Source organism: Pan paniscus, chromosome 14, assembly GCF_029289425.2.
Source record: "Pan paniscus chromosome 14, NHGRI_mPanPan1-v2.0_pri, whole genome shotgun sequence".
Taxonomy (NCBI): Eukaryota; Metazoa; Chordata; class Mammalia; order Primates; family Hominidae; genus Pan; species Pan paniscus.
The window spans coordinates 97221483-97246836 of NC_073263.2; the positions used below are offsets into that span (position 1 = coordinate 97221483).

The following is a 25354-nucleotide window of genomic DNA, read 5'->3' on the forward strand; positions in this document are numbered from 1 at the left end:
CTTTGTATGTCTGGTAAAAATTGGCTGTAAAAAATCTGTCCTGGGCTTTTTTTTTTTTTTTCCTGGAAGATTTTGTCAGGACTAATTTGATTTTATTGCTCATTATTGGTCTATTCAGGATTTCTGTTTCTTCTTGGTTAAATCTTGGGAGGTTGTATGTTTCTGGGAATTTATCCATTTCCTCTAAGTTTTCTATCTAGTTTGCATAAAGATGTTCATAGTAGTCTCTGATGATGTTTTGTATTTTCTGTGGTATGAGTTGTCACCTTTCTCATTTCTGGTTGTGCTTATTTGAATCTTCTCTCTTTTTTTCTTGGTTAGTCTAGCTAGTGGTCTGTCAATTTTGTTTATCCTTTCAAAGAAGTTTTTGTTTTGTAGATCTTTTTTCTTTTTTTTTCTTTTTGGTCACAATCTCATTTAGTTCATTCTGATCTTTTTATTTCTTTTCTCCCAGCTAGTTTTGGGTTTGTTTTATTCTTATTTTTCTAGTTCCTTGAGGTGTGGTGTGTGGTTGTTCATTTGCGATCTTTCTATCTTTTTGATGTAGGCATTTAATGCTGTAAACATGCTTCGTAGCACAGCTTTTGTTGTATCCCAGAGGTTTTGGTATGCTATGTTTCTGTTTTCATTTGTATCAGAAATTATTTTGATTTCTGCTTTAATTTCATTGCTTGCCCAAAAGTAATTCCGGTTGTTTACTTTTCATGTACTTGTGTTGTTTTCAGAGTTCCTTTTGGTATTGACTTCTAATTTTATTCCATTGTGGTTCAAGAAATACTTGATATGATTTGGACTTTTTTTGAGTTTATTGAAACTTTTCATGGCCAAGCATATGGTTGATTTTAAGAATGTTCCACACACAGATGAGAAAAATGTATATTTTGTGGTTGTTGGATAGAATGTTCTGTAAATGTCTACTAGGTCCATTTGGTTTAGAGTTTAGTCTAAGTCTGGAGTTTCATTGTTCACTTTCTGCCTTGATGATCTGTCTTGTGTTGTCAGTGGGGGGGTTGGCGTCCCTTCATTATTGTGTGGCTATTGATCTGTTTTCTTAGGTCTAGTAGTAGGAGTTTTACGAATCTTGGTGCTCCAGTGTTGAGTGTGTATATGTTTAGCATAGTTAAATCTTCTTGTTGTATTGAATCTTTTATTATTTTATAAATAATAATAACCCCAGGGCCCAACCCCAATCTCAGCCCTTCTCCACTCTAGCGCTATAGTTGTAGCAGGAGTTTTTCTGCTCATCTGCTTCTATCCCCTAATAGAAAATAGCGTATTAATCCAAACCTTTACACTGTTTAGGTGCTATTACCACCGTATTTAGAGCAATCTGTGCTCTAACACAAAATGATATCAAAACAATGGTAGCACTCTCCACTTCAAGTCAACTAGACCGTACAATACTCACAATTGACATTAATCAACCACACCTAGCACTTCTACACATCTGCACCCATGCCTTTTTTTTTTTTTGAGACAGAGTCTTGCTCTTCCGCCCAGGCCGGACTGCAGTGGCACTATCTCGGCTCACTGCAAGCTCCGCCTCCCGGGTACATGCCACTCTCCTGCCTCAGCCTCCCAAGTAGCTGGGACTACAGGCGCCCGCCACTGGGCCCAGCTAATTTTTTGTATTTTTAGTAGAGATGGGGTTTCACCGTGTTAGCCAGGATGGTCTCGATCTCCTGACCTCGTGATCTGCCTGCCTCGGCCTCCCAAAGTGTTAGGATTACAGGCGTGAGCCACTGCGCCCCACCGCACCCATGCCTTTTTTAAAGCTATATTATTTATGTGTTCGGGATCCATCATCCACAACCTCAACGATGAACAAGATATTCTAAAAATAGGAGGACTATTTAAGACTTTACCCCTTACTTCTTCCTCCCTTATTATTGGCAGCTTAGCACTTACAGGTATGCCTTTCCTAATAGGCTTTTACTCTAAATACCTTATTATCGAAACCACAAACGTGTTATACCAACACCTGAGCCCTTTCTAGTACTCTTATTGCCACCTCCTTAACAGCTGTTTGTAGTATCAGAATTATTGTCTTTGTTCTAATAGGACAACCCCACTTCACAACTCTAATTATTAATGAAAATAAACCCTTCCTAATTCAATTAAACACCTAATAATAGGCAGTATCTTCGCTGGATTTCTTATCAGCAATAGTATTATCCCCACCTCTTCCCCCCAGACAACAGTACCACGTCATCTAAAACTTACAGCCCTTAGTGTAACCTAGGGATTTTGCTAGCAATGGAGCTCAGTCTTCTAACTAATAATCTTAAGACTATTAGTCTTCTAACTAATAATCTTAAGACTATTAGTCTTCTAACTAATAATCTTAAGCTAAAATATCCATTACAGACATTCAACTTCTCCAATATACTGGAATTTTACTCAACCACAATCCATTGTACAACCCCTTGCTCAAGCCAAAATCTGGCTTCACTTCTACTAGACCTAGTTTGATTAGAAAAGTCCATACCAAAGACAATTTCACAGACCCACATTACAGCCTCCATTACCATATCCACTCAAAAAGGCCTAATTAAATTTTATTTCCATTCCTTTTTTATCCCCTCCTTTCTAACTCTACTCTTAATTATCTACTCTGTTACCCCAAGTAATTTCAATTACAACATAATCAGCAACAAACAATGTTCAACCAGCAGCCACCACCAATCAACACCCATAATTATATAAAGCACCTGCACCCACAGAATCCTCATGAATCAACCCCGGACCCTCACCCTAAAAAATTATTCAACTTCCTACACTACTAAAATTAATTGTAATCACCACCCCATCATATTCAACCATTCATCAAATCAACACCAATTCTATTAATAACCCTAATGATAAAGTTCCTCAAATATCATATTTGATCCTTAATGTCTCAGGGTATTCCTCAATAGCTATTGCCACAGTATAACCAAAAACAACCATCATACCACCCAAATAAATCTAAAAGACTATTAACCCTGTAAAAGCCCCACCATAATTCAACACAATACCACAACCCACAGCACCACTAATAACCCTAAACCTCCATAAATAGGAAAAAGTTTTGAAGACAAACCTACAAATCCTATAACCAAAATAATACTTAATAAGAATAAAACATATGTCATTATTCCCACATGGCTTGTAACCATGACTAATGATAGGAAAAATAATCGTTGTACTTCAACTATAAGAACACTAATGATTAATATACATAAAATACACCCACTAATTAAAATTATAAATTATTCATTTATTGATCTCCCCACACCATCCAACATCTCTACATGATGAAATTTTGGCTCACTTCTTGGCGCCTGCTTAATTCTCCAGACCATCACAGGATTATTTCTGGCCATACACTACACACCGGACACCTTAACTGCTTTCTCTTCAGTTGCCCATATCAACCGAGTTGTAAACTACGGCAGAATAGTCCACTATTTTCATGCTAACCGTGCTTCAATATTCTTCATCTGCCTCTTCCTGCACATTGGCCAAGGTTTATATTATGGGTCACTTATGTCCCTAGAAACCTGAAATACTGGTATTATCCTCCTACTCAACAACTATAGCAACAGCGTTTATAGGCTACATACTCCCATGAGGCCAAATATCATTCTGAGGCGCTACAGTAATTACAAATCTATTATCAGCCATTCCATATATTGGAACGGATCTTGTTCAATGAATCTGAGGTGGGTTCTCAGTTGATAAAGCCACTCTTGCACGACTTTTCACCTTCCATTTTATCCTACCCTTCATCATTATAGCCGTAGCAATTCTCCACCTTTTATTCTTGCATGAAACAGGATCCAGTAACCCTTCAGGAATTTCATCAGATTCCAACAAAATCACCTTCCACCCTTACTATACAACCAAAGATATCCTAGGTCTAATATTTCTCCTCCTCCTTCTAATAACTCTAGTATTATTTTGACCTGACTTCCCGAGCAATCCAGACAATTACACTTTAGCCAACCCCCTCAGTATCCTACCCCACATTAAGCCAGAATGATATTTTTTGTTTGCATACACAATCTTACGATCCATCCCTAATAAACTAGAAGGTGTACTGGCCCTTCTATTCTCTATTCTATTCTAGCAGTTATTCTTGTACTACATACGTTCAAACAACAAAGCATAATATTCTGCCCATTAAGTCAATGCCTGTTCTGAATTTTAGTGGCGGACTTGCTTACAGTCACATGAATCAGATGATAGCCAGTTGAACATCCTTTTGTTACCATTGGACAGCCAGCATCTATTATGTAATTCTCCATTTTCCTTGTCCTTATACCACTCACTGCCCTAATTGAAAATAAGCTACTTAAATGAAACTGCCCTTGTAGTATAACTCAATACTCTGGTCTTCTAAACCAGAAATGGAGAGTCTCTCCCCAGGACAACTCGGAGAAAAAGCATTCCCGCTTCACCGTCAACACTGCTTCACCATCAATGCCGCTTCACCATCAATACCGCTTCACCATCAACACCCAAAGCTGAAGTTGTAATTAAACTATTCTCTGTATTCTTTTTGGCACATATTTTAACTAATATGTTAGTGTTGACTGCCAACACTAATATATTAGTACTCCTATGTACTTTGTGCATTACTGTTAATCCCCATGAATATGTGCTATAAATGCTTGATTGTACATAGTACATACACACATAACCTTACACTAAAGAGCCATTTCACATGCATATAAGCATGTACTAACAATCCCTTAATCAACTATCACTCATTCAGACATTACACTCACATGACGAAACTTGATCCACATGAATATCGACCAGTACTGGAAACCCTTGATATTACATAGTGCATACGTTCATTCACTGACATAGTGTATTTCAGTCAAGATTAACCTCGCCAACATGGATATCCCCTACCAAGCTTTGGTCTGTTAATCTACCAACCTCCAAGAAATCATCATCCCTCTGGGGCATGTTACTCTCCTCGCTCTGGGCCCATAACACTTGGGAGTGACTATACTGAAACTATACCTGGCATCTGGTTCTTACCTCAGGGCCATGAAACTAAGATTGAAACTAAGATTGCCCACACATTTCACTTAAATAAGACGTCTTGATGGACTAGTGACTACCACCCTATTAACCAGTTACGGGAGCACTGTCATGCATTTGGTATTTTTAACTTTTGGGGATGCTGTCACTCACCATTGTGGAAGGCCTTCTTTGCCTTTTTAAAAAAAAATTTTAAATTGTTGTTGGTTTAAAGTCTGTTTTATCTGATATAAGAATGTTTACTCCAGCTTGCTTTTATTCCCATTTGCATGATACATCTTTTGTTACCCCTTTACTTTGAGTCTATAGGTGTCTTTAGCCATTAGGTGAGGCTCTTGTAGGCTGCAGATGGTTGTGTCTTGTGTTTTTTTTTTTTGAGACGGAGTCTCGCTCTGTCGCCCAGACTGGAGTGCAGTGGCGTGATCTCGGCTCACTGCAAGCTCTGCCTCCTGGGTTCATGCCATTTTCCCGCCTCAGCCTCCTGAGTAGCTGGGACTACAGGCGCCCGCCGCCGCGCCTGGCTAATTTTTTGAATTTTTAGTAGAGACGGGGTTTCACCGAGTTAGCCAGTGTCTTGTTTTTTTATCCAGTTTGCTGTTGTATCTGTTAGGTGGAGCATTTAGGCCATTTACCTTCAAGGTTAATATTGATATGTGAAAGTTTGTTCCTGTCATAGTGTTGTTAGCTAGTTGCCTTGGAGTCACAATTGAGTAATAGCTTTATAGGATCTGTGAGCTTTGTATTTACATGTGCATTTATCATGGCAAACATCATCCTTTTGTTTCCACATTTAGAACTCTTTTGCGCTTTTCTTATAGGTCTAGTCTAGTGGTGATGAATTCCTTTAGTGTTTGCTTGTCTGTAAAAGACTTCGTTTCTCTTTCGTTTATGAAGCTTAGTTTGGTAGGATATAAAATTCTTGGTTATAGTTTTTTTGTTTGTTTGTTTTTGGAGTCTAAAAAGAGGCCCCAAACTCTTTTGGCATGTAAGGTTTCTGCTGAGAATTTCACTCTTAATCTGATGGGATTCCCTTTGTCAATGATTTGACACTTCTGTCTAACTGCTTTTAAGATTCGCTGATAGTCTGATGACTACATTCCTTGGTTATGTTCATCTTGTATAGTATCTTCCAGGTGTCCTGTGAATTTCTTATATCTGGATGTCTGCATATCTAGCAAGATCAGGGGATTTTTCCTGTTTTATTTCCTCAAATATGTTTTTTTTAAATTTCTTACTTTTTCTTTTCCTTCACAATGCCTGTAAGTTGTAGGTTTGGTTGTTTTACATAATCCCATATTTTTCAAAGGCTTTGTTTGATTTTAAAAATTCTTTTAAGATTTTAAAACAAATTCTTTTTTTTTGTCTGACTGGGTAATTTAAAAGACCAGCCTTCAAGAAGTTTTTTTTTTTTTTTTTTTTTTAAAGACATCTGTCTCTTCCTTCATTTCCTAGATTGCTTTTCTGGTTATTTTTGTGTTGGTTTTCAACCTTCTCTTGGTTCTCATTGAGCTTCTTTACAATTCCCACTTTGAATTCTTTCTCTCATTTCTGAATTTTCATTTTGGTTGTAGTCCATTGCCAGAAAGCCAGTGCAGTCTTTTTGGTGGTGTCACAACATTCAGATTTTTCATGGTACCTGAATTCTTAATGCTGGTTTTTTCTCATCTAGAGAAACTGACACTTGTTGTTTGAATTTACTTCATTTAAATGGATTTTTTTTTCTTTCCCCCAACCTGCCTTGTGCCTATAGAGTATGCTCTAGGGTAGAGTCTTTTGCTTTGCTTTTATAGCCTTGTGTACTTTTGTTGGCAGGTTTTATATTTGTTGTGCAATTCAACCTACAGGCCTGTAGGTGGTACTTACTGGTATGAGCCAGCAGCAGCAAAAGCAGACAGATGTGTACCTGATCTTTGTTTATTGTGAGATTCACTGTGTTGTTTCAGGTGATGGGCTAGACAGTGGAAATTCCCCCATCCCCTGAGCTTCTGTTTAGCGGTGGGTCAGGGCGAGATAGCTGGATAGAGCTGGACCGTCTAGCTTGCCCACGAATACTCCAATGATGAGCATAGGCACTAGTCCTGATAGGGGTGGTTGAGGTCTCTGCTGCATGTTAGGGAGCTGCACTGGCTTCATGTCCTGGACGGGAAGGAATGTGATGTGTTCCCTGTCACACCCTTGTTCTGGGGCTCGTGACTCTCAGTGCAGATGCACAGTGTTGTCTGTCTCCAGGCCACAGTGTAGCCGAGAGTCACAGTAAATGCCTGTCATGCAGTTCTCCATGGGATTGGTTTAAGGACATGAGGGCAGAGTCTTGATGGATGAGTAGGAATTTCTCTGGTGGGCAAGTGTGGAAGACCATTTTATGTAATAGCAAATGCAAAGGGATGAAGCATGAGAACACGGTCTATTCAGAGAAGTATAGCAAGTTTAGTTTTTTATAGGAGTATAAAGTAAGAAGTAGAGGAATGATGGATGATAAGGCTGGACCCACGGCATGAGACCTGACCCTGAAAGGTGTTGTTTGCTTTTATATCTGAAGGGATTTAGTTTTAATCTAGCCAATGATGTGAAAACTCTGCAGAATTTTTAGTATAAGTGCATTTTGAAGGATTGCCCTGGCAGCAGCATAGGGGCTGGATTTGAAAGAAGGTAAGATGAGAGCTGGGAACATCTCAGTGAGGAGGCACCATGCCTCTTATGGGGAAAGAAGGGTCTGCACCACCAGCTCTTAGACTGTGGCAAGTTCTGTTATGGAAATGTGACCAAAGCACACCAAAAGAATAATAATTAATTCTCTCTGGATGATTAGAGTGTACCATGGAAATTTTGTAGAGGAAGTGATATTATCATAATTAAATGGAAATTATGTTGGGTAAAATTGTAATGTAATAAAGATCTCAGTTTTATTCTGGAAAGAAGAAATGCTGGATACTCATTTTATCCTAGAAGGCAAGAGAAATTTAGTTTGAAGAGTAACTCACCCTCTGGGGTAAGAGTATGACATGGCTTGACATAGCAGTTCAAATAATTTTGCACATGTGTTCTTGGCTTCCCTTTAGATTTCAGGTTCATCCTGTGAGGTTGAAAATGATTGTAGCTAAAATGTTATGTTAAATGATAGGTTGAGTGAGTCAAGCATGAAAAGCCTAGTAACTGTGGAAAGCTTACCCTGGTTTACATGGGGAAAAGGATTGTTCACTGTGCTGAAAAGAAAACTGGTCTTTGGAAATGGATCTTGTTTCGGTAGTTGTTGTGAGTCCTTGGGCAGAATGGTTAACTACCTTGAGCCTCAGTTATAAAACTATGAAAGACGTTTACTTCCAGGGGTTGTTTTGATGATTTAGTGAAATAAAGATACAGAAATTTCCAGCACATAGTAGATTGTTAAGTCTGTTTGTATTACATTTCTCCTCATAAAGTTTCTTTTTTCTTTTCTTTTTCTTTTTTAAAAATTTTTGTTTGAGACAGGATCATGCTCTGTTGCCCAGGCTGGAGTGCAGTGGCATGATTGTAGCACCTGGCCTCAAGTGATTCTCCTGCTTCAGCCTCCTGAGTAGTTGGGACTACAGGTGTGTGTCACCACACCAGGCTCATTTTAAAAATTTTTTGTAGAGATGGTGTTTTTCTTGTCCAGACTGGTCTTGAACTCCTGGCCTGAAGTGATCTTCCTGTGTTGGCCTCCCAAAGTGCTGGGATAATAGATGTGAGCCATTGCAACTGGCCTACTTTTATTGTTTATATAAGATATGGGGTCTCACTGTATTGTCCGGGCCAGTCTCGAACTCCTGGGCTCAAGCAATCCTCCCACTTCAGCAACCTGAATAGCTGGGATTACAGGTCTGCATCACTGAGCTCACCTACCAGGCACCTTTACTTATGAAAATTTTCTTTATATATAAATTATTTTCATAAAAGAAGTTTTCAGAACTGTTTTTAATGTCTGTAGTTTCTCGAAATAACCAGCTTCAGGTAATATGCCAAAAAATATGTTTTGGGATGGCATATTCTGGTCTCCTGCAGTCATTTTTTGGGAGGGTATGTTCTGAGCCCCAAAATCTCTCTTCCTTTCTTTCCATTCCTTATACCAAGAGGTCCAACAGGCAACCAAGGTATTCAGTTACTTTTGTGCCAACCTAATAAGACACTATGGAGAAACTACAGAGTAGCTGAGAAAGCTACTGTGTTTAGAAGGAGAAAGAGCAAGGTAAAGTGAATTCCAATCAGCTTTTTGCTGTATTAGATGAAATAAGGAGTTCAGTGCTTTTGGTGACTAAAATGGCAGGTAGTTGCTCAGTAAGTTGCTTTGGGTATCCTGGACTCCTGCTTTTTCTGTACTTGACCTCCATATCTAGCCTGTTGATATAAGTCATGTGTATCTTTTTTCTCTCTTATTTTTTCTGTGTTCACTGCTGCTACTCCATGGTCATGTCATCATCATGTTGCCTGGATTATCATGTAGATACTGAATTGGTTTCCTTCTTCCTCTCTGGATGTTTATTAGAGTCACCTAGCACTTAAAGTGTTCCGCTCCAGAATAATTATGTCATGATGGCAAGGAGAGCTAGCCGAAATACTAGACTTTTTTTTTAAAGCCTCATTAATCATGTGACATCTAGGCATTTAAATGTCATGTCCTTTGTTTTTGGATGGTCAGTTTCCCTATTCCAGCCTTTTCGACAAAGGTAGCATCCTTCCTACTTTTCCTTCAGGTTTCAGGTGAGCCTTCAGGGGAATCCCCCGAGGGCTGTCCAGTGGAACTTTCCACGATGATGGGAGATATTTGGTATCATTTGCATTGTCCCATGCAGTGGTGTTGGAGCTTAGGTCACGCTACCCCAAAATATGACTTCAGGAGCCCACAATATGCTACTGCAAAATATGTCTCTTTGTCATATTGGTTATTTAGAGTTGGTTATTTTGAGAAACTGTAGACACAAGAATAGCTCTGAAAAGTTGCCCTTTTGTCGGAGAAATTTACATCTATGAGGGAAATCTTTTTCCCTGCTCTGCAGTAGGAGGAGAGGGGCCGCTGAATGGAAAAGGCATTGACTTAAAAACTGCACAACAAATCTTACTCTTGTTTTCAGTGTTTTTCCTGGCCATCCCCCTGTAACAGATTTCCCCATCACCCTCCACTTCCTTTATTTTAGCAAATGATGGTATTCCGCTGAAGTTTAAACTCTCGTTGAAATCTACTCTGGAGATTTACTCGGTTCTCTTGAATTTTCTCGCATGTATGTTTGAGGTATACATATGAAACAACTCTTGTTAATCTGTCTTTTGTTACAGGGAGTCCCAGTTTATGAAGATAGAAAATTATTTTTTCTCTCCTATACCAGCCACTAGTTATTGAGCACTTAAAACTGTTACTAGTGTGACTGTGAAACAAGTTTAAATTTTATTTAATTTTAACTGTGTTAGGTGCTTTAACTTGTGCCCTCACAGTACCCTGTGTACATTCCCCCATTATAACACTATAGTGTATGTATTCCCAACATTTTATTATTAAACATATCGCAAAGTTGAAAGAATTTTACAGTGTTCATCCCTATACCCATCATCTAGATTCTACCACTAATATTTTAATACATTTGTTTTAACACATATGCATCTGGACATTTCTGTATCCAACCATTAATCCTTTAAAAAAATACATTTCAAGATAATACCAGTATACATGGCCCTAAATACTTTAACAGGCATATAACCAACTTTTGTTTGCATGTAAAATTAATGTACAATGAAACGTCCATATTTTAAGTGTGTATTTGCTGAGTTTTGATAATCACATATAACTGTGTAACCCACACCTCTAAGCATGATGAGAACATTACCAGCAGTTCCCTCCTGCCTCTTCCCAGTCTGTCTTTTCTCTTACCCTCCCAAGCAACCATTATTTTGATTTTCTTCCTGTAATGTCCTTCAGCACCCCAAAGAGCTTAGCATCATGCTCACCATAAAGGAGAAATGCGTTGGCTACTTAGTTTCCGTACGTGCCTTTGTGCACATATTTGAATACCAGTACAACAAAGCAACTTTATTTTTGCTATGGTCTGAATATTTGTGTTCCCCTCATGCCCCCAATTCATATGTTGAAACCTAATCTGATGTGACAGTATTAAGAGGCAGGGCCTTAAGGAGAAGGTGATTAGATGATGCCGTCATGACTGGGATTAGTGGCCATATGAACGAGGCCTGAAGGAGCTTGTTTTCCCCTTTCACCACATAGGCACTCAACAAGAAAGTGCAGTCTATTAGGCCCTCATCAGACACTGAATCTGCTGACACCTTGATCTTGGACTTGCTAGCCTCTAGAACTATGAGAAATAAATGTTGTTTATAAGCCATCCAGTTTATGGTATTTTTGTTATAGCAGCCTGAATAGAAGAACTGAGACAATTTTCTAAGAAGATACAGCTATCCTTGCAGGGAAGAAATTCTTACCCATACCCTAATGGAGAAGACTCCTGGTTCCATCAGTCACGTATCCATCACTGGCTACATAAATTACTACTCTTACTCCATCACCATCCCACTCAATATTCAGTTATATAAAGACTAAATTGTAAAGTTAACTTCAGTAATTTGTATATAAAATAAAATTGGGAATTAGGGAGAAAAATATGGTTAGTACAGTCAATTCATGTTATTCATGGTGGTTATGTTCTGTAAAGTCATCGTGAACACTGCATTAGCAAATATTGAACCATTTAGGGGAAATACAGGGTTAAGTTTCTGCAAGCCTCAAATCACAACTTATGTCAACAGATCAAGACATAACCTTGTTTTCTGTGTGTTTCTGTTTAAAGACACCTTACTATGTATGGTTGATCTATTAACATTGAACTTACAGCTAATGGCAGTGTCTTTCGTATTTGAAGAAAGCTTAACTAAAACACGATTTTTTCAGTAAGGCACAGCCCAGCTTTCATGAGCATAGGAACACCTGACAGTACTTCAGTACTATGCTTGGGAGTCACTCAAAGTGGTGAAATGAGTGACAGGAAGCATACACAAAAAAGTGGCACCAAATGCACAGTGGAAAGGACAATTGTTTATACTATGAAAGCTGACACAGGAAGATGGAGTGTTACCTTGTTCAGCCTCAGCTGGAACATATGCTTGGAGTGATTTCAGTATTTTGCTGCCCTGAACATGCATGTGTTCTTGAATGACTGTGAAAATGCTGTGAATATGAGTTTGGGGATTACGAATGAATTTTAGTGCATAGGCAAATTCACAAATACAGAATCTAAATTATGAAGATTGACTGTATATACAAATAAACATGTATATAATCAAAGAGAAAATATGCAAAGCTACTGCATAGCTTGTGTCTGTAACTGGTCTGAGGTGGTAGCTGATATATGTGGCTTCCTTCATCTACTCCCTGTTCTATAGCTCTCTTGCCTTCTGCCAGAATTTCAGTTACTCTGGCTTTTTTTTTTTTTTAACCTGATTGAGTGACTCATAAACTTTCCTTCTTGAAGGGACTGTGTCTTATTTGCTCTGTTTTTTGGTTGCTGTAACGTTTCATTAACCTTGTATTGGGCATGGAAGTAGTATGACATGCCCTAGACAATCTTCTGGGTTCCACTTATCCTACTTTGCCTCCATTGCAAAATAGCACACTTGTTTGCCCTTGGTAATTCGGATTCATTTTTCCAACTAGTAGATTAACCAATGTTTTTGGCTTGTTGGTTTCAGTGACATAAGAAGTACAAAATGGCCATATGGGAGTCTCATCTTCCAATTAATCGGAAACATTGTTGTGTCCCCTTTGGAAGCATTTCTCCTTTAAGGACTAAGATCTCCAAACCATCAGAGCTCAAAGTTGCCAGGACTAGAAACAGAAATTTTGCAAGTGGCTTATGTGGGTATAATAATAAGAGGAGCCATGCCTGCTTCTACTTTTTGATTCCTGGACTGACATATTCTGGCTGTGGGCAAGATAGCATCATATAATGGTCTGTGATTGAAATAATAAACTGCAGCTTGTAAAACAGAGCCCCATCCTTTCAGGTTTTTGTCTCCCAACTAGTGCTGCTACTGAAGTCTTCAGTAAGCCATTCTATGTGATGGAGTAATGGTAAAACCAGTTAATCTTAGTGTCATGAGCACATTGTCCACCTCTTTTGCTATGAAGTGAATTCCTTAAGGAGATACAGTGCTGTATAGAATGCTGTAATGTTAGGTAATACATTCTGTGAGTCTATGAATGGTGGAGTTGGCAGAAGCATTGCAGGCAAATTCATATCTGGAATATGAGAAACGGATCCATTATGGAAGAGAACCAAATAAAATCAATCTGCCACTAGGTGGCCAGCTGTCTCTTTCCCACCCATGGTGCCATACTGGGAATTCAGTGCTGGTCTCCAGCATTGGCAGATCAGATGCTCTGCAGTAGCTTTAGCCAGATCAGTTTTTTCAGTTTTGGAAAGGACTAATCTGTGTGTGTGTGTGTGTGTGTGTGTTTTTTTTTTGAGACAGAGTCTCGCAGTGTCGCCCAGGCTGGAGTGCAGTGGCATGATCTCGGCTCACCGCAACCTCCCCCTCGCGGGTTCAAGTGATTCTCATGCCTCAGCCTCCCCAGTAGCTGGGATTACAGGCATGCACCACCACACCCAGCTAATCTCTGTATTTTTAGTAGAGACGGGGTGTTGCCACGTTGGCCAGGCTAGTCTTGAATTCCTGACCTCAGGTGATCTGCCCGCCTAGGCCTCCCAAAGTGCTGGGATTACAGGCATGAGCCACCGCACCTGGCCTAATCTGTGTTTTTGAACCCATTCATAATCTCCATCCCTGCCACCATGGCCACTTTGTTCATGGGTCCATTGCACAAGCTTAGATATGATGGAGAAGGAGGTTGAGTGCTACCCATAGAGTATGTCATTTTATCTACCTGATTATTAAGAGCCTCTGCATTGATGTGCCCACCTAGTCTCTCATGGTTCAGTGCTGCTGCTTAAGTTTCTGTGCAACTCTAAAATCCCATCATCCGCACTGAATTCAACTTATCTCAATATTGACTTCCTCCTGTAGTCATACCTGTCCTACAAAGGGGAGTGACAAGAATTTTGAAAACCTTGTAGGTGGTCCCTCACTAATACATTTCTCCCTCTCTCTCTTTTTTTTTTTTTTTAATTTTGTTTCAGAGACAAGGTTTGCTCTGTCTCCTAGACTGGAGTATAGTGGCACGATCATAGCTCACTGCAGACTCGAACTCCTGGGCTCAAAGGATCCTTCCTCCTGCCTCAGCCCCCCAAGTATTAAATAGCTGGGATTCCAGGTGTGTGCCACCATGCCTGGCTAATTATTTTATATTTTTTAGAGATGAGGTCTCATTATGTTGCCCGGGCTGCTCTTGAACTCCTGGCCTCAAGCAGTTCTCCTGCCTTGGCCTCACAAAGTGTTGGGATTACAGACTTGAGCTACTGTGCCTGGCCACTAATAGGTTTCTCAATGTCTTAGTAAAAGGAGTGTTTTCTAGGCCCTCTCATGGACATAAGTGGCAGTTTGGTGTGTAGGTAACACATGATAAATCCAGTCCAACCTTCCTATCTCTCTAAACCTTTGGATCCCTCTCTCTTATTATGCTAGGGAAACTTTGGAACCTCAGCCTTATTAAATGTTAAATTAATATAATTAATGCTTAATTAAATTAAACTTCAAGTTTCAGTCAGCCAATCAAGTAAGCTGTTAAAGCCACTTCCAGTTTTGTGAGTTAACACATTAAATGTGGGATCTCTAGTATAGAAGTAGTCAAACCTTTTCTGTAAAGGGTCAGATAGTAAATATTTTAGGTTTTAGAGGCCATATGGGTTTTGTCACAACAACTCTGTTCTGCTGCTATAGTGTGAAAGCAGCCATAGACAATATGGCCCATCCATTAATGGGCATGGCCCCATTCTAGTAAAACTTCAGTTACAAAAAACGGTTTGTTGACCTCTGCTTTATAAGTGTATACATATAAATGAATTAGAACCAATGTAGTGTTATATTTCACCCTCCTGGTCTAGCACGTTTAGAATCCATTGCCATACATGTTCTGTGGGATTCTGCTAGTTTATCAGCAGATCTTTTAGTGTGTTCAGCTACTTCCTTTGGGTCATAGTGTATACCTGTTCTTCTGGAGCCTGTCAAAGTTTGACATGGGTTAGTGACAATGGCAGTGGTTAGGGTGTGTCTTGAGGAGGATTGAACATCCTCTTTTAAGGCATCCACCATGGGTAAAGCTGTCCTCAGGTTTTTAAGCAGTGGAAGAGTCATCTCCTCAGACAAGGGGGAAAACTACTTCTAGTAAGGGAGACTCAGACGGACTTGGGGGTTCAAGTTGGTCAGTTTCATTTGGGTCCAAATAAATATTCCCATTCCAAATTTAAGGATTCCATTCTTTACTAATCTGCCCCCTTTCACAGGAGAAACTTGGTGAGACCATGAATTCAGCTATTGTTTTAATTCAGCAACCCTCATAATTAAATTAAATTTTATATTTGATTTTCAGCTAAATCAGCTCTAAGACCATGACTTGATCTGAAAGTTGGATCTGAGCTGGTTATTTTCTCCCTGTAGGTGCCCCAGTGCAGCAGTCCCCAACCTTTTTGGCACCAGGGATTGGTTTTGTGGAAGACAGTTTTTCCATGGACTGGGTTGGGTAGGGGGAGGATAGTTTCGGGATGAATCTGTTCCACCTCAGATCATCAGGCTTTAGTTAGATTCTCATAAGGAATGCACAACCTAGACCCCTTGCATGCGCAATTGACGATAGGGTTTGTGCTCCTGTGAGAATCTAATGCCTCCACTGATCTGACAGGAAGCAGCGCTCAGGTGGTAATGCTCTCTGGCTTGCCGATCACTTCCTGCTGTGTGGCCCAGTTCCTAACAGGCCATGGACTGGTACTGGTCCATGGCTGGGGGCTTGGGGACCCTGCTCTAGTGCCCTCAAAAGAACCCACCCCACATCACAGTCCTTATTTTCATAATTTCTGCCATTATGGTCAGTTGCAGCAGCCACTTGGGCTTCTAAGACATGTCCCTCAGTACTTCATTACAGTCAACCAAAGTGATAGCTTAGTTAATTGTGACTCCAATACCTACTGTGGATTACTAGCATTTCATCTCCCATTGGCGAGGAACTTAGCACTGCACTGAAGCCCAAGGCCATGACCAAACCAGTCCTCGAATTGCATCTCTGTGGGCCTGTCTCCTAGGACTGCTCCCAATACCAATTGTGTGTCACTCATGGTCTGTTGAGGAGAGACAGAAATCATGTAGTTACTTAGAAAGGGAAAGTTTAATCTAAGAACTGTTAAGTTGTGATAGGAGAGTAACTAAAGATGTAAAGAGAACTCTAACGGATATTCTAGGACTAAGAGCCTCAAGGAGGGACCAACTTGCAAGAGGGGTCCCCTCTACCAGGCTGGGGTTTAGATCTTATTGGAGAAGGTATAGCTGTAGCCCAGGTTTGCTGGTGGAGAAGATTGCTGTGTGGCTGGTCCATAGTAATTGGGCAAGCAGGAAACAATCCTTTCATGTATAGGTGAGCCAAGGCTGGTCAGCCTGTCTACGAAGGGAGTCCAGGTGCTTCTGTGGGTGTGAAATCTGGAGTGTGTGGGCTGAGGTTGCCAGATCACTGAGGAACTGGACCCCTGGGCATACAGCTGTGGCTAAGTACCCCTGGATGTCCTCCTCATCCATACCATGCAGCAGGAGCCAGAAGACAGTAAAATGCAGCAAGCAGAACCAGGAAGTGTCCTTTCTGCAGTGTTGCTTCAGTGCCCTGTACTGACAAAGCATAACATTGTAGTCACTGTAAAGAGGAAATGCCTGCAAACTCCAGGCCTTTATTGCAGTGCAGGTACCGAAGGATGAATTCAGAGCGGAGAGGCAACATATTGATAATTGGCCTAGTCCATCAGATCATGTTATTGATTCCACAGTAGTTCCCTGTTTTAAGACAAGTAAATATTCAAAGCTGTAGTCAGGTCCTCTACTTCTTTGACCTCATACTACTATCTTCCTCTTGGCTCTGCTGCAGCCATCCAGGCCTTTCTGCTGTTTCTGGAACAAATCTGCATGCTCCCGACTTAGGACCCTTGCTGGTCCCTCTTCCTGGAAGCTATTTTCCTAGCTGTCTGCATGGTGAGTTCCTCATTTTTTTCAAGTCTTGCTCAGATGTCAGCTTCTCAAGAAGGCCTGCCCTTTACCCGCTTATTTGCTATTCTAAGTCCCCTGAACTCCTTACCTCTTCACATGGCTTGACTTTTTCCACAGTACTTTTCACCCAACATACTATGTAATTTACTTATTTATCATGTCTGTCTCCTCCCACGATAACATCAGGCGCCAGGAGGGTATGAGGGGCAGGAGTTTTTTAATGTTGCTCACTTATTGCAGACACCTAAAATAGTGCCTAGTGCATTATAGGTGCTTAATAAATACTTAAATATTGTAACAGTCTCTATGATGTTCATTAAAGGTGAGATTCTACCTTCAAACAATTTTCATTTTTTTATTCAAAATATTTTTACTACTTCTGCATTACACAACTTCCCTTTATTTTCTGGACTGATTACATTCTTTTGACTGATTAGGTCAAGATGGGTACATTTTTTGTCTTGTGCTCCATATAATGAAATAGAGTTTGTATTTTATGTTACGTTCTTTACATCATTTTTCAGCTTCTGTGACTTTTCTCATCTGAGTAGATGACTGAGACAGATAACTATTTTTAATATTATATTTTTTAGAATTAAATCTTAGTTCGTGGAAAGTTAACTGATTGTTTTTAATTTTATTTTTAGGTGCTGAATGTGGAGTAAATGCAGATGTTGAGAAACATCTTGAATTGGGCAAGAAATTACTTGCAGCTGGACAGCTAGCTGATGCCTTATCTCAGTTTCATGCTGCCGTAGGTTTGTATCATGGAACCAAATCACTCAGTGTCTGTCTTAGTGAATTCTAGTAATAGCTCTTTTTTTTAAAATAACATTTAAAATAAACATTATTTCATGTTTAAATAAAACATTTAAATATATTTGTGGGATTCTGAGCGAAATAGATTGATAAAATAAATATATAACACTTAAATGTATGTGCATCTAACATGAGAGAAGTTTGAAGGTTAGTGAGGCCTGCTACTACCAAGGATAATTCAAGATAATTCTGACAAACAGCTTTTCTCAGTGTATTATTTGGCTTCTGACTTTTTTTTTTTTTTGAGACGGAGTCTCGCTCTGTCGCTGTCGCCCAGGCTGGAGTACAGTGGCACGATCTCGGCTCACTGAAAGCTCTGCCTCCCAGGTTCATACCATTCTCATGCCTCAGCCTCCCGAGTAGCTGGGACTACAGGCGCCCACCACCACTCCCGGCTAATTTTTTGTATTTTTAGTAGAGACAGGGTTTCACCATATTAGCCAGGATGGTCTCCATCTCCTGACCTCGTGATCTGCCCTCCTCGGCCTCCCAAAGTGCTGGGATTACAGGCGTGAGCCACTGCGCCCGGCCAGCTTCTGACTTTTTGAACAGATTTTACTGAATGCAGTTTAATTTTCTTGATGACTTGAGTTTTCAATATGTTTACTTGATATCTGTGGGAGATGCTGCAGTTCATTGCCTCTTCAGTATTGGTCAGACCCCAGCTGCTCTTCATTTATACTGTTGCTTCTTATTTCTTACTCATGTCTGTCTGTAGAATCAACTGTCGTGCAGCTGTTCATCTGTTAGGACTGTAAGAAGTGAGATGACCAGAATAAATAGGTTCTTAGTGAAGGCTTAATGGATTTTCTCTCCTTTTCTTTTCTTTCTTTCTTTTTCTTTTCTTTTTTTTTTTTTTTTTTTTTTTTGCTTTTTTGAGACAGAGCCTTGCTCTGTCACCCAGGCTGGAGTGCATTGGTATGATTATGGTGATTATGGCTTACTGCAGCCTCAGCCTCCTGAATAGCTGGGATTATAGGTGTGTGCCACTATATCCAACTACTTTTTACAACTTTTATTTTTTATATTTTTGTTGAGATGGGGGTCTCACTATGTTGTCCAGGCTGGTCTCAAACTCGTGGGCTCAAGCAGTCCTCCTGCCTTGGCCCCCTAGAGTGTTGAGATTGTATGCATGAGCCACCACACCTGGCATGGATTTCCTTATGAGTCACTGCTAAACTTTTGTACTAGGACTTTTTGACATTAACTTTCCTCAGAGTTCTTTACTTATATATTTTTACCTTGATTTGAATGGTTGAGAGTGTGTAGTTAACAACCGAGGGTGGTGTTTTGTTTTGTTTTGTTTTGTTTTTGTTTTTGTTTTTGTTTTTGTTTTTGAGACAGGATCTTGCTCTGTCATCCAGGCTGGAGTGCAGTCACATGATCTTGGCTCACTGCAACCTCTGCCTCCTGGGCTCAGGTGATCCTCCCACCTCAGCCTCCTGAGTAGCTAGGACTACAGCTGCATGCCACCATGCCCAGCTAATTTTTGTATTTTTTTTTTAATAGAAACTGGGTTTCACCATTTTGCCCAGCCTGTCTCAAATTCTTGTTCTCAAGCCATCTGCCTGCCTCAGCCTCCCAAAGTGCTGGGATTATAGGTGTGAGCTACCGTGCCCAGCTGGTGTGTTTTTTAATAAGATACAGCTGTGCTCCCAGAAAAACTATCATCCTATTGTTGTAATTTACTATATAAACTCAATGTAGTTAGTTTTTGGTTTGTCATACTTTTCTTTATGCTTTTTCTTAAACTCAGATTTTTATTACTCAGATTTTTATTAAACTCAGATTTTTATTAGCTCTCTGAACTCATAGGAAACATTTTTTTGATGAAAAAACTCTATTCAAGGCTGGGCATGGTGGCCCATGCCTGTAATCCCAGAACTTTGAGAGGCTGAGGTGGGTGGATCACTTGAGGTCAGGAGTTTGGGACCAGCCTGGACAACATGGTGAAACTTGTCTCTACTAAAAATATAAAAATTAGCCAAGCGTGGTGGTGGCCACCTATAATCCTAGCTACTTGGGAAGCCAAGACTGGAGAATCACTTAGACCCAGGGGCGGAGGTTGCAGTGAGCCAAGATCGCACCATTGCACTCTAGCCTGGGTGGCAGAGTGAGACTCCATCTCAAAATTAAAAAAACAAAAAACAAAAACTCTACTCAAGAGACATGGCATAATTATAAGAACATACAAAAGATGAAAAATGAGGAGAAAAGTGAAAAAAAGATACCTTTGTGAGTAGTAGAGAAAGCCATTCCACACAAATAAAGGATTCACTCTACCAGAAAAAATATCAATTTTAAATGGGTATAAGCCTAATAACATAGCCTCTAAATACATAAAACAAAAATTGACAGAACTAAAAGGAGAAATAACAAATTTATAATTACAGTGGAAGGCTTTAGTCTCTTTCAATAATATATAGGAAAACAGACAAAAATAACAGTAAAGATGTTAACTTGACTCAATTGAAATACACATAACACTTACACACAGCTACAGAATACACATTCTTCCAAGTGTAAGAACATTACAATAAAAATATTATAGCAAAGTCTCATGAACATAACTACAAAAATTCTGAAAAACATAATAGCAAATGAATCTAAAGTTTAAAGAAGTCCACATATTATGTTTGTACACACAAACACATACACACACCACTGGTTTCTATTATAAGGATGTAAATTTGGTTTGGCATTCAAAAGTCAGTATTAGTCATCACATTAAAAGACTACAGGAGAAAAATATTATTTCAAAGGTGCAGAAGAAATATTTGATAAATATTTAACACCGTTTTTGAAAGAAAAAGCACCTTTTAAACAGTTTGGGAATCTGTATTGGTGAGTACACCAAAAATCCTATAGCTACCATCATACTTTATGGTGAATATTGATAGCTCTCCCCACACCTCACCACCACTGAGATTGAGAACGAGACAAGGATACCCACTATTACTACTTGTAATCAACATTCTGCTAGAGGTCCTAGCCAATGCTTTTTTTTTTTTTTTTTTTTTTTTTTTTTGGAGGCAGAGTCTCGCTGTGTCAGCCAGGAAGCTGGAGTGTAGTAGTGCAATCTCAGCTTACTGCAACCTCCGTCTCCCAGGTTTAGGTGATTCTCCTGCCTCAGCCTCCCAAGTAGCGGGGGTTACAGTCATGCACCACCACGTCCAGCTAATTTTTGTATTTTTAGTAGAGATGGGGTTTCACCATGTTTGCCAGGCTGGTCTTGAACTTCCTGACCTCAAGTCATCCACCTGCCTCCCAAAGAGCTGGGATTACAGACATGAGCCACCGTGCCTGGCCTAGCCAGTGCAATTTGTATACCAATTTTCTGTCTTGCAACCTTGCTGAACGTGTTTATTAGCTCTAATAATTTTTGTGTTGGTGTTGATTCTTTAGGATTTTCCATATACAAGATTATGTTATTGGGAAATTATAGTTTTGCTTATTTTGTCATGGGAAGGACCCAGTGGGAAGTAATTTAATCATGGGGGAAAATACAGTTTTACTTATTTTTGTCATGGGAGGGACCCAGTGGGAGTTAATTAATCATGGGGGCAGTTACCCCCATGCTATTCTCATGAAAGTGAATGAGTTCTCATAAGATCTGATGGTTTTATAAGGGACTTTTCCCCCTTTTGCTCTGCACTTCCCCTTCCTGCCATCATGTGAAGAGGATGTGTTTGCTGCCCCTTCTGCCATGATTGTAAATTTCCTGAGGAAAAATTTACTCATGCCGAACTGTGAGTCAATTAAGCCTCTTTCCTTTATAAATTATCCAGTCTCTGGTATGTCTTTATTAGCAGTGTGAGAACGAACTAATACAATTGCCCAGCCCCTGTAATTTGGCAAGAAATAGGGCATAAAGATTGAGAAAGGAAGAAATAAAACTGTCATTCACAGAGGACTTGATGATACACAAATAATCTGCAAACTATCATAACTGAAATGAATTTAGCAAGGCCACTCACTAGATAACAATTACAAAATACTTTTGTAGCAACAGAGTCTCTCTATATTAGCAATAAACAAATATAAAAAACACCTAAGAAGAAATCTAATGAAAGATGTGCAAGAACACTTGGCTGAAAACCACAAAAATAGTTATGAGAAACTTAAGAAAGACTTAAATGAAGAGATATACCATGTTCATGAATAGGAAGATTCAATATTGTAAAGTTGTCAAGTGGCCCCCAAATTGGTCTACAGATTCAATGAAATCTAATCAAATTCTAGCACTTTATTTCATTGAAATTGACTTGCTGATTCTAAAATGTCTTATGGAAATGCAAAGGACTTCTTCATGAGTTGCCTTGTGGACGAGATTTAAGACAACCCAAGCCAGCTCTCTTTGGTCTGTGAGAAGCATACATGTATTCTTTGCCTTGACCATGTCTGTAGACAGAGGACAGTCCAAATAGCAACCCCTTCTTCCTTCTTATGAGAGCAGAGAGCCTGCTAGTCTCTTGCCATTTAGAGTTTTCAGGGATGAGTCAGATACACCAGTCAGGCTACTCTGTCCTGCAAAGAGGACACTTACAAACTTTTCCAAGTGGCCCTAGAAATCTCACCTTGGAATGTAGGGGTAGCTGGTACCTGTTGGGATGTCAGGTGAAACATAAATAGTTGCATTGCAGTAGCCTGCTGTATAAATATACAGAGAACTTCTATCGTATGTACTCTATGAAGGTATTAGAAAAATATGGCTTTGTGGATTACCTTGAAAAGGGAAACATTTTAATCTTGGCGTTGCCACTGGGTAATCCTGTGACATTGGTCCAGTTATGTAAGAAAACGCACACTTTAAAAAGTTACCTGCAAGTTCCCAGCAGTTTTTGCTGTGTCACCCATGGGAATTTTTGTGAAGATCAGATGGTAATAATGAATATAAATATTTCTTTGAAAATAGTATATAATCACTCAGGAGGCTGAGGCGGGAGGACTGCTTGAGCTCAGGTGCAGTGAGCTATGATTGTGTCACCACACTCCAGCCTGGGCGATGGAGTGAGACTCTGTCTCTCTCCTTCTCTGTCTTGCTTTTTTTATTAAAAAAAAAAAAAAAAGGTGCAGTAGGATATGTAAAGAATGTAGAAATATAGTTTTTGTGTCTCTGAAAATTAAGGCTTTTCTAAAAACAGGTTTGCTATAATAACAGGGGTTTCTTAACTATGTGACATTTCTGTTAGGAAGTTTGCATTTCAATGACTAACTCACCTTAAGAAATAGTGGTTACTTTGCCCAATAATTTGCACAAGATTTTTCACTAAGGGCTGTTTGGCTGTTTACTGTGTGACCGCATCGTTACTAAGTCCACTATTTTTCTGGTGATTCAAACTGTCTTCAGTGCTTCAGCATGGCAATTTAAATTCTTTTCAGTTACTGTCTTAGAAAAAGTGTGTCTTAAAGTATTTATTCTTACCTACTACCAGTAGAATGTTTGCAGAAATGTGTATACCTTCTACCTATTTTATACTTTATTGTTTGTTTTCTTAGTCTCACATTTATTAGAAACATCAAGGGCTATGGCATATAATTAAAGTCATTTTAAATGACTGCTCCTTTCTTTTTTTTAGCTTTATCACTGCAATACAAGACTTTTTGAGACAGCTCTTTTCCCAAAATTCCCAGTAAAATGTTACTGTGTTCACCAAGAGGTGTAAATCAGTGATGCTGAAACATGGCAATTTATTGGTGTGATTTAGTAAAGGGAGAATGTAAATCATTGCTAGTGCATTCTGAATCTGAATAACAGGCAGTGTGGTGGCTTACAACTGTAATTCTAGCACTTTGAGCACTTTCGAAGGCTGAGGCAGGAGGATTGTTTGAGGCCAGGAGTTTGAGACCAACCTGGGCAACATAGCAAGAGCTCATCTCTACAAAAGTAAAATAAAAACAAAATTAGCCAGGCATGGCAGTGCCCACCTGTAGTCCTAGCTACTTGGGAGGCTGAGGTGGAAGGATTGCCTGAGCCCAGGAGTTTGAGGAGGCAGTGAGCTGATGGTGCCAGTGTGCTCTGGCCTGGACAACAGAGTGAAACCCTGTCTCCAAAATAAAGTGTCATTTTGTTCAATGTGATCTGGCAAGTAGCAGTGACTCTCAAATGGGATACACATCATAATTTCCTTTTTTTTTTTTTTTTTTTTGAGACGGAGTCTCGCTCTGTCACCAGGCTGGAGTGTGGTGGCATGATCTCGGCTCACTGCAACCTCTGCCTCCTGGGTTCAAGCAATTCTGCCTTGGCCTCCTGAGCAGCCCGAGCAGCTAGGAGTATAGGCATGCGCCACCATGCCCAGCTAATTTTTGTATTTTTAGTAGAGATGGGGTTTCACCATGTTGGCCAGGATGGTCTCGATCTCTTGACCTGGTGATCCGCCCCTCCCTTGGCCTCCGAAAGTGTTGGGATTACAGGCATGAGCCACTGCGCCCAGCCACACATCATGATTTCTAGGAAGACCATTTATCATTTTAGTTCATGTAGAACACATTGTTCATAACAAACTATAGAAAATAAAGTTTAAGGCTGGGCATGGTGGCTCATGCCTGTAATCCCAGCACTTTGGGAGGCTAAGGTGGGTGGATCACCTGAGGTCAGGAGTTCGAGACCAGCCTGGCCAACATGGTGAAACCTCCTCTCTACTAAAAATACAAAAAGTTAACTGGGCGTGGTGGCAGGTGCCTGTAATCCCAGCTACTTGGGAAGCTGAGGCACGAGAATTGCTTGAACCTGGGAGGTGGAGGTTGCAGTGAGTTGAGATCATGCCATTGTACTCCAGCCTGGGCGAGAGTGAGACTCTGCCTCAAAAAAACAAAAACAAAAACAAAAAATCCCCAGAAAATAAAGTTTAAATTTTCTATCATAGTGAAATGGGAGGGTTTTCATATCTCCCTTGCAGGGCGTGCGACAGGGTTGTGGCTTCCGTCTTCGGGGCCCCGCTGCTCAGACCCTTACTGGGAGCATGCAGATGGGCAGGTGCAGAGGCCGTGGGGAGTGCTTTTGGGCTCCGGCCCCATGGCAATGTCTAGGACTCCTGAAGCCCAAGTGGGTGTGTGTTACAGTGTGCTGCTTCAGCTACGCCATCTGCAGACGGCTTGTGTTAGTCAGCTCAGTAGACCCTCTCCCTTATTGCAAGGACGGGGCCAGTGTGACAGCCTGAGTTCTTGCTCGGTGTACTGGAAGAATCAGATCATATACATGGGCTGGAAGGTTGAGTGCAAGGTTTATTGAGTGGTGGAGGTGGCTCTCAGCGAGATGGATAGGGAGCCGGAAGTGGGGGAGGGAGTGGTAAGGTGGTCTTCCTCTGGAGTCGGGCTGCCCAGCGGCCAGACTCTTCTATGG

At 40.2% G+C, this 25354-nt stretch overlaps 1 protein-coding gene across 1 annotated transcript in view; it reads left to right on the forward strand.

The window, feature by feature from the left end:
* DNAJC3 (DnaJ heat shock protein family (Hsp40) member C3) overlaps positions 1–25354 on the forward strand; it is a 120318-nt gene that overhangs the window by 21936 nt on the left and 73028 nt on the right. Inside the window, exon 2 of the mRNA XM_034936863.3 lies at positions 17841–17951. Within this exon, the coding sequence (XP_034792754.1) occupies positions 17841–17951 (111 nt within the window). The remainder of the gene's footprint in view (positions 1–17840; positions 17952–25354) is intronic.